Consider the following 10,382-nt stretch of genomic DNA (forward strand, 5'->3'; position numbering starts at 1 on the left):
CATTTGAGTATGTACTGTGAATGGGAAGAGTCAAAAGCAACTAGGCAGGACTCAATGTTCCTTATCTAAAACACTTGTCATATTTTCAAGCAGATATTTTAAAGTTTTGAATATAAGTAGAGAAAAAAGGCTATATGTGTTAATTAAAGAAATGCAAGAAAACAATGGACCAAGGCATTTTGCTATAATAGTTCTCATTTGCAATTTGAGAATACAGGTCGACTCAACTGCATTTTGTATTCCATATACGCCTCTTGGAACCAAGTTGCTGCATCTAATAAACACGTCCAACATTCTGAATTGTGAATATTTTTTCATCTGGGAGTTGATGAGTATTTTTGAGTGTCACAGAGTAATGTGAATCAGTGTACGCTTTTTTGTGTGGGTGGAATGTGTTCGTCTGTGTTTTTCGTATGAATATTTGCTAATATTATCAAGTTTCAATCAATATTATGAGTGCAGAGTCGATCATCAACTCTAAGGCCCAACTGGCTTTTCTGTTCACATTGGCTGAATAACGAGACTCTCGACCATCTTGTTCTTTATCATACTTGTTTTCAAAGTTTTTAATTGAGGTAGCCTCAATTACACCCTCATCGACTCATTTCTCATATTCAATATATTAATGCTGCGTAAGTGCTTTCCCCTATATCATGGATCTTGGTTAATCAAGCAATTACCGAAGAATTTGCAAACTTGTACATCTTTTCTCAGTCCTTGACGGCTTGGTTTACATATATTTTTGCATTTTTGAAAACAAGGAGGCTAATAATACAATAATAACATGATTTGGAAAGTTTCAATGCTCGTAAACTGTTAAAATATAACAACGAAGCAGACAAATAAGGTGCACAAACAGTAGCCAGCAGTGGTCACACCACCTGTTGGTTATTTAGTCTATTCTGATGCACAGGGAAATACTTCCTCAAAACATAATTGTCTGATTGTTCAATGGAACGATATGTTATCTCTCTATTGTGATTTGCAGTTTATAGGATATGGAGAAAACAGATGTAAAAACCAAGAATTTACCATTCCATGGAAAGTAGGAAGTTGAGCTAGGTATCTCCAAGATGTTTCTTTATTATGAGCGGCCATGGTTTTGTCGGTAGAATGACACCTCATTACTACGGATCTTACAATATACATGAGGTGCGTGGTCATGAAACAGGAAAGGTGTGACGCAGCGCATCAGCAAGGTCGGGAAGACAAGAGTATATAAAGAGTTGACGGCACACCATATGCAGCTCAGACCTGGACTGCCACCTTCCTGCATCAAACATGGTCAGTCTCTCTCTGTTTACACTGATATCTTTACTGTCTTCAATATTTATACAAATTTACATTTTAGGAGAAATGAATGCTAAAAAAGTTAATTACAAACACTGAAATTTTTTATTTTTCCTTTCACAGAAAGTGCTGCTCATCACGGTGAGCGTTGCCCTGCTGGTGGGATCCTCCAGGGCAGGCGGAGTACATGGAGGCGGTGGTGGGTTTGGAGGCGGCAGAGGAGGTTTTGGACACGGTGGAGGAGGACTGGGTTCCTTCAGTGTTGGATCTCGCTATGGTTCAGGTGGAGGCGGCGGTGGTGGATTCGGAGGTGGTGGACTTGGAGGAGGATCCAAGGGCTTTGGGGGTGGTGGCTTCAGTAGTGGCGGCTTCGGAGGCGGTGGATCTAGCTATGGCTCTCGTGGAGGCAGCTCTGTAGGTGGTGGATTCGGTGGCGGCGGCTTTGGAGGTGCTGGATTCGGAGGAGGATCCAAAGGTTTCAGTGGTGGTGGCTTCGGTGGTGGCGGCTTCGGAGGAGGATCCCAGCGTTATGGATAAAGAATATATATATGTCAACTTTAAGTTCTAGACGTTTTTGTCAGGAATGGAGTTCCTGATACCATAGTAAATATAAACACCAAAATAAACCTCTGAATAAAAGTCTTTATTGATTTTATTTCCTATCTGATATATTTGATTATTCAAACTCCTGTATCACTTTTCCAATGTCATTTTGTTCAAATCTCTCACACACGCAAGTTTAATTCTAACTGTTCTATGATTAGATTTTTAGCAATTCTTAGTACTCTTCGACTTTCCGTTTTGTTACTTATGCTTCTTATATAAGAACCACATATATCTTCAATAATGGAATAGTAATTACTATATGTTTATGTGACAGAGATTTCTATAGTATATTTTAGGATCAATTGCTGTCGTGTGCCAGATACCACAGACAGTGTTTTGTTACGTCGGGGCTGGTTCCTTGCATTATCTCAACTTTTGAACTCTGTTCAACTCTTGTAGAACCCCAAGCATCTGTATCTTGTAATTCTTTCTGCGATACGGTCAATCCCTCTTGGATTTTTGTACATATATCTTCACGTAAGTCCTATCTTGCGATGGTTACAGATTAATATAATTTGGCGCAGATAATTTCTAACAGTGATCACCTATATTTTTAGGTTGCATTTTGAAAACAGTTTTCCTTTTCAACAATTATATCACTTATTAGCACTATTGATATGGGTGCCAACACTGTTCGTTGTGAGAACTCTAAAGGTAAACCTCCCTACTACTAATGTCCCCATATTTCTGGTTCTTCCTATTTCTTATAAGTATAGTAGTTCCCAACAAATTTAGTACTCTGCCAGTTTTTTCTGCCCAATTTTACAATTTGTAGATGAACATTTATGTAGGATAATGCCAAATGGTTTCTTTTAATTGTAAAGCATGCAATCTGATCTTGTCTACTGTTAATCTTTCTATTGGAGCTCTCAAAAATATGGCGATAAAAATACTTAACTTCCAGTAAGTGTTGGAATTGTCTCTTTAGTTAATTAATTTTGTGTTCCATTTGGCTTTTCCTTGTTTGTCTCTTACATTTTGTATTGTGTGCTTGTTAAAGAAAATGTTCTATTGCTGAGAGGTGCTGTCTCTTCCCACTTTTTTTTATAAGTATCTCTATGCCGTTTTATCTTTTTAGCACCACTCTTTTTTCTATTAATGGGATTGTAATCACTGTGATTAGCATGAGATGGATATCAACAATTTATACTATGATCTATGCAGACGATGATTCATATTAACGTGGCTAAAATATGATGACCAAACGACACATCAGAAGATTGAGAAACGACGACGGTTCGGTCTGTCCTGGACCATTATCAAGTCGTGTGAACCATATAATCATAACTATTATGATGTATGGTTCAAACCTGTCAAGTCTCGCATGGTTTCATTAAGTCCGTGGAGCTGGTTTCTTACAATTTATTTTGTGTCTATTATTTATTGAAAACCCCTCTAATCCATTTCATGTACGTAGTTATTCAACCAACGCGTTTAGTGCTTCTTGAAATGTAATATTTGACTACGCTCACATGTCCTATTATTCAGTATTATCTCTTTCTGATTATATTGGCATGTTTCATCATCTGATCGTTAAATATTGTGTTCTGCAATACAATACTGTGAAGCGTCATTGTTTCTCGTTCGGAAATTGTCTTCTTTCTTATGCTCATACACTTGTGCAATTTTTATGCTCATCTCTTTATTCTGTCTCAATTTAAAGAATTTTAGCCATGCTTTAATGTAAATGTTTATAGATTCCTTGTATTGCTTTTCAACCATAGGCTGTCTTCTCATATGATCTATGCATTTATCTGAAAACGTTCCTCTATTTTGGTGCCTAATATTTATGTTTCTTTCGTTACTATATCCTGTATATATTACTACAAGAGTTTTCTTTTTTCATTGGGTTCATGCTACGTGTCATAATATTTATTTATAATGACACGTATTGTGAAATTATCCTGATAAAAAAGTTATTTTCCTAAAGTACTGTCACATTTTTTACCTGATGATTTCAAGTTTAGAAGATAGGTATAGAAAAGGCTATTTGTGTTAGACATATAAAAAAACAATATAACAAGACATTTTGCTATAATAGTTCTCATTTGCAGTTTGAGAATACAGGTCGACTCAACTACATTTTGTATTCCATATATGCCTCTTGAAACCAGTGGCTTTATCTAATAAACACGCCCTACATTCTGCAATGTGAATATATTTTTCATCTGGTAGTTGATGGATATTTTTGTGTGTCAAAGAGTAAGTTGAATCAGTGTGTGCTTATATGTTTGGTTGGAGTGTGTTCGTCTTTTTTTGTATGAATATGTGCTAATAATTATCGAGTTGTAATCACTACTGTAATTGCAGTGTCGATCATCATCTCTAAGGCCCAGCTGTCTTTTATGTTGACATTGAATGATGAGGCTCCGAACCTTCTTGTTCTCTATCATAACTGTTTCAAAGATTTTCATTGAGGAAGCCTCAGTTACAACCCTCATCGACTCGTTTTACATATGCATTATATTATTGCTACGTAAGTGCTTCCCCCTTTATCATGGATCTTGATTAATCAAGCAATTACCGAAGAACTTGCGAGCTTGTTCATCTTTTCCCACTCTTTGGCGGCTTGGTTTACATATATTATTATATTTTTGAGCTTCGAAGCACTAGGAGGTTACTTATAATAATAATAACATGTAAGTGGAAAGTTTCGATGCTCTTAAACTGTATAAAATATAACAAGGAAGCCGACAAAGATTGAAAAAAGATGTTCAAGTTTGTAAGTAGATGCGTCGCTCTTAAATCCTTGCTCTGGTTACTAATATGTATGTTTATCTTAAAACTGTTGCCCGTGTTGTTCTATTTCTCAACTAGAAGATCTCAACTTTGTCTACCTTTTAAATTTCCAATTTTTATCTCCTATCCTGTCTGTCAGTTATGGATACAATCTTCGTTATGAAACTGAAGGTGTTTTTATAGAAGGTATCACCTAGGAGAATGCATATTTAACACTTTTCTCATATGGATTAATTAAGTTGTGGAGCTTTTCTTCTTATGGTTCGTCTACCTACCTTCCTTGTGAAGCTTTTGGAGATCAACGGTCCAGAGGCCCGTTCTCCGAGCAGACCGCTGGGAGGTTATCTTGAGGTTATCTTGAGATGATTTCAGGGCTTTTAGTGTCCCCGCGGCCCGGTCCTCGACCAGGCCTCCACCCCCAGGAAGCAGCCCGTGACAGCTGACTAACACCCAGGTACCTATTTACTGTTAGGTAACAGGGGCATAGGGTGAAAGAAACTCTGCCCATTGTTTCTCGCCGGCGCCTGGGATCGAACCCAGGACAACAGGATCACAAGTCCAGCGTGCTGTCCTGCTCGGCCGACCGGCTCCACATCAGAATTCTGAAGGGAGGTGCTGAATTCATTATATTTCGATTTCCTTCTTAATATACTAACTTGTTGCTGTTCCTGATTCACTCTTTCTTCAAGTTTTGAACTTTACAATGTGCACAAATAGCAGCCATCAGTAGTTGTGTCACCTGCTGGTAATTTAGTCTATTCTGATGCACAGTGGTCTACGTCCTTGACAAGTCCTAAGGAAAGGCAGATGTTATTACCGAGTCTATGTGTGATTTGCAGTTTATAGGAAATAGAGGGAAAATATAAAACCAGGAGAGTGCCAATCACACATACACACGACTTAATAATGGTCCAGGTCAGACCGACACGTCGTTGTTTCTCTCCAAGATGGGTCTAAAGTTTGAGTTAGGTATGTCTAAGAACTTTTATTATGAGCATCGAAAGTGAAATTTTTTTTTTATAAAAATTAAAATTGAAATTTGTTTCTTTCATTTAACAGAAGGTGCTGGTGATCACCAGTGAGCGATTGCCCTGCTGGTGGAATCCTCCAGGGCAGGCCGGATTACATCGTGGCGGTGGTGGGTTAGGAAACAGCGGAGGAGGTTTTGAAGACGGTGGAGGCGGCTGGAGAAGGAGGTGGATTGGGTTCATCCCGCGGTGGATCTCGCAATGGTTCAGGTGGAGGTGGCATCGGTGGAGGCGGCATCGGAGGGGATTGATTTGGAAAATCCAAGGGCTTGGTGGATGGTGGCTTCAGTAGTAAGCGGGTTCGGAGGTGGCGGATTAAGTTCATTCGGCGGTGGATCTCGCTATGACTCCCGTGGAGGCGGGATCGGAGGCGGTGGCTTCTATGGCGACTGCTTCGGAAGAGGATCCCAGCGATATGGATAAAGAATTGATACGTTAACATAATAATTCTGGACATTTTTGTCATGAATGGAATTCCTAATACCATAGTTAATTTAAAATCCAAAAATAAACCTCTGAATTCAAGAATTGGTTGATTTAATGTCTTAATATTTTTGTTTATTCAAATCCCTCTATCTCTTTCTTGCAGTGTTAGTAGATTCAACTCTCTTTAGCTCACACGTAAGCTCAATCCTATATGTTCTTGGACGAGTCTTTAAGCAAACCTTAGTATTCTCCCAAGGGACGTTTTATGCGTTTTAAGATGTTGCAGATTAATTTCATTAGCCGGAGATCATTTCAATCCGTGATCGCACATATTATATGTTGCATTTTGAAAGCAGCCTTTTCTATGATATAGTAGGATTTCTATATATTATGACCAAACCATACACCAGAAGTTGAGACGACGACGTTTCGGTCCATCCTGGACCATTATCAAAACGATTGGTCAAGGATGGACCGAAACGTCGTTGTCTCCTCATCTTCTGGTGAGTGGTTTTATCATCATATCTTCACCTACGTTATTGTGCCTAATCGTCTGCATTTTTATATATTCTTCAGCTTAGTATAAATTGCTGATGTGATTCTGTTTGTGTGTTACTCCTGACACAGGAAAGTTGTTAAGTGCTCTTTTAGAAACTTAGGTCTCTGACTCTTTCAGGTTTCTCCGTTTTATTACACACTTTCTATTTCCATGAACTTGCAATTATCTTGGGTAAAGTTTAGTACGCCTTTGTCTGACGACACTTGCATCATTTCTAAGTCTTTCTCTGTCTCTTACATTCTTTACTCTTCCTCGTTCTGAGGAAAAGCATTATCAATAAATTTGTATTCATTTAGTTTAACTTAATTTATCAATTTAATTTATTTAGCATTATCAATAAACAGTTTCACGAAACAAGATTCTAGTTCAACAGGTATATACTATTTTGAGCACTATGTATAATATGGGTTGCAAAACTGTTCCTTATGGGACTCCAAGAGTGATCTTCCCTACTGCAATTTCCTCTTCATTTCTGATACTTCTTTCTAGTAGTTTAAACAAATTTTCTAATCTGCCAGTTACTTCTGCCCATTTTTGCAGTTTGTACAAGATCGTTTATATGTGAAAGTGTCAAAAGATTCCTCATAATTATTTAGCATGTAATCTACCCACCCTTGTTTGCTCTCTGGCTTCCTCAGATCGCTCTCATAACAAAATGGCAGTTATCCTGCTACCTCAAACATTCACACTTTATGCCTACTGACCTTTCTCCCGACCATGCCTCTTTACCTCTCTTTACCAGTCTTCAATTATCCATTCATTCATTCAACATGGCCAAAACATTATGGCGTATTGAGTCATTCAAATAGTTCACTGACGTTTGAGCTTTACATGACTCCATGACATCAATATATTAATATCTAATTCTTTTCATAACACAGAAGATGCTTATCATGAGAAAATCATATGAGGCAATGAGGCGATTTGAACATACTTTCTAGTGATTCCTAGACACTTGCCTTAACCCACTCGTCCATGAAAGGACAAAAACCATTTAACCCGGAATTTTAATGAATTCTCTAGGAAGATTTGGAGACCCCAACTGGTGCCATAATCAAAATTTAACAAATGGCGCGCATTCAAACAAGCTTCTAATAAATCTTGTAAGAAAGCCTGTAAGAAACACTAACGGGTGTCCATGGCATTTAAGGACTTGGCGAAACACATGATAAAGTTAACAGGAAAGAGAATGACTACGTACGTAGTTGAGTGAACGTTAAACACCGTGAAAAGTTTCCAAGTTAGAAGTAGCAAAGGTACCATTTTTAACAAAACATGGAATGATTGGCTTGATATTAATATAGGTGCATGCTGGTATACATAATGTCATTCTAGGTATTCAGTGCATATATGGATGGCAACTATCAAGTAAAGAATATTAGAAAAGGGTGTAAACTTATTGAATAGGTCTGAGTAAGTGAGTAACTCATTTGATATTTATTCAGATGAAAACTTGCTATAGTAGTACCCAACCAGATGAAATAGCTGGGATGTGTCAAATACTAAACAGGAATTTTTCAATCAGCGAGAAAGACTTGACTGTTATCAAAAATATAAATGCTTGACGCAATGAGAGTTCTGATGAGTAAAGAAAATGTGAATAAATGCAGGCAGAGGTCTTATCGATGGACTGGCGTTGTCGGCAATAAATGAAAAGCATATTTGGTGTTACGAGAATAGACAAAGAATGGAATACTGATGTCATGGAGTGATATGGAGCTCAAAAGTCAGTGAACTTCTTGAGTGACAACATACCAAGAATCTTTGGTCATGTGGAATGAATGGATAATTCATGACTTGTAAAGAGACTGTATTGCAGTGAATTCCTGGTGGGAGAAGATTGAGGCCGGGAAGTGGATAAGAATGAAGAGTGAATTTTTGAGGAAGTGCGAAATGAGAGTGAGTAACTCCCAGAATATGATAAGGCACATGACTAGGTGGAAGAGGTTTGTAATGCTCAATGAGTGTATTTCTTTGTAATGTAATTGACAATTTATGAGGTACATTGTACACCTGGTCTAATGAAGTGGTGGTTGCTGCTGTGTATGACTGCTGGAGTGTGGTATTGCTTGTTTGTCCCAGACGTTCAATTGTATGGATAACAATAAATTGAAGCCCTTATTTTTCACTTTTTCATATTTAATATCCTTTTTAATTATCAGAGTTAGTGCATAGTATGAAAAGATAAAAATTAATAATTAAATCTATTTCCTAAGATATAAAATCAATCAATATTCTGAATTCAAAGTTTATTTGAGGCATATAAATTAATGGTGTTAAGAATTAGACATAGTTAATACAATATAATCCTTTCGTTTGCAACACAGCCTGTAAATCTTCGTGAATGTTTACATTTTTTATCCTTTATCTATATCTGCGGCCGTGGGATTCCCCTTCGAAGCCGCCACCACCAAAGCCGCCTCCACATGAACCATAGCGAAATCCATAGGCGAATGAACCCAATCCACCTCCTCTGAAGCCGCCTCAACGGTGTCCAAAACCTCAATCCTCCGCCTCCAAACCCACCACCGCCTCCATGTCCTCCATAAGGGACTTAATTGCGCATCTTACGAACAACAACATTAATGTAATTGCTATACAGGAGCCTTACACGTGTATCTCGATAAACAAAATCCAACCAGAGATCAGAGAGCGTGTAGTCTATACAAATAGTAATGTCACAGGCCTACTAACATACATCAGAAGTGATTTACCGCATGCTCTTGTGAACGCGTCAACACAATGTACACACACAGTACCATCACTTTCATATACACATTGCAGTAGGCCACTTCTCATTCCTTAACGTATATCCCAGAAGTCAGAAAGTCAGTGTAACGCTGCTCCCAGATCTAGACAATCATGTGACAATATACATGGGAGATTTTAATGCTGGACATATCACATCGGGAGTCAATAATAACAATGGCTACATATTTATAAAATATGTTTATGGCAATAGATTAATTCTGTATAATACAGGCAAACTCTTAAACTGGGAGGCAGACTTAATTATATAATGGAAAGAAACGTTGTGCAAGATAGTATGCAATGCTCATTGGTAATAACTTCGTTAGCGATCACTAATGCAATTTCTGCTTCCTATATAGTACAGTGCCTAACAGACATCATAGATGGGAAATGAAAATTCCATATGGTTTGCATAACCACTTTATTAATTGTATTCCAAAATGTATTCAAAATTACACAATAACGATTGAACAAGCCTTCTTCAGTGACTTCGTTGATACAATTACTACCTACAACGACACATGGGTGTGTTGGGGAACAAGCCGTAAGCCTAGTAAAGTTGAACACCATCCACCACCCCAAGTGGGTCCTTGAGCCCGTATTTGTTTAAGAACATGATCGAGTAAAGCAGCTCTGAGATGCATACAAACGAACCGAATCCCAATTAGATATACATGCAATTATTTTCGCCAATAGAGAGGTGTAAGAGACATAACATAAACATTGGGAAGAGTTTCTATACAAAGTATAAACGAGCAAACATCACTTGTTGAAGTTAGAGAAAATATACAAAAAATCTCTTAGAAACAACCAAACCAAACCACTGCACTAAAGCCCACTAGAACAAGCAAGCATTCTCCTTGATCAATGGGTACTAACATCACGCTATAACTCACTCCCAATAGCTAGGAAGCTTTGGGTATTTAGACGGATCCTTCAGAACGTCTAGAGATTTCAGTAGGAATCTCAGGTTGCATTGGTTC

General features: G+C 37.9%; 1 protein-coding gene across 1 annotated transcript; it reads left to right on the forward strand.

The window, feature by feature from the left end:
* The first annotated feature begins 1,257 nt into the window (after positions 1-1,257).
* LOC138354952 (uncharacterized) lies at positions 1,258-1,931 on the forward strand. The gene is made up of 2 exons (XM_069309539.1): positions 1,258-1,284; positions 1,414-1,931. The coding sequence occupies exons 1-2, from the start codon at positions 1,282-1,284 to the stop codon at positions 1,825-1,827; spliced, it is 417 nt and encodes a 138-aa protein (XP_069165640.1). The 5' UTR covers positions 1,258-1,281; the 3' UTR covers positions 1,828-1,931.
* Positions 1,932-10,382: the final 8,451 nt, after the last annotated feature.

Source organism: Procambarus clarkii, chromosome 6 (assembly GCF_040958095.1).
Source record: "Procambarus clarkii isolate CNS0578487 chromosome 6, FALCON_Pclarkii_2.0, whole genome shotgun sequence".
In the NCBI taxonomy this organism is placed as follows: domain Eukaryota; kingdom Metazoa; phylum Arthropoda; class Malacostraca; order Decapoda; family Cambaridae; genus Procambarus; species Procambarus clarkii.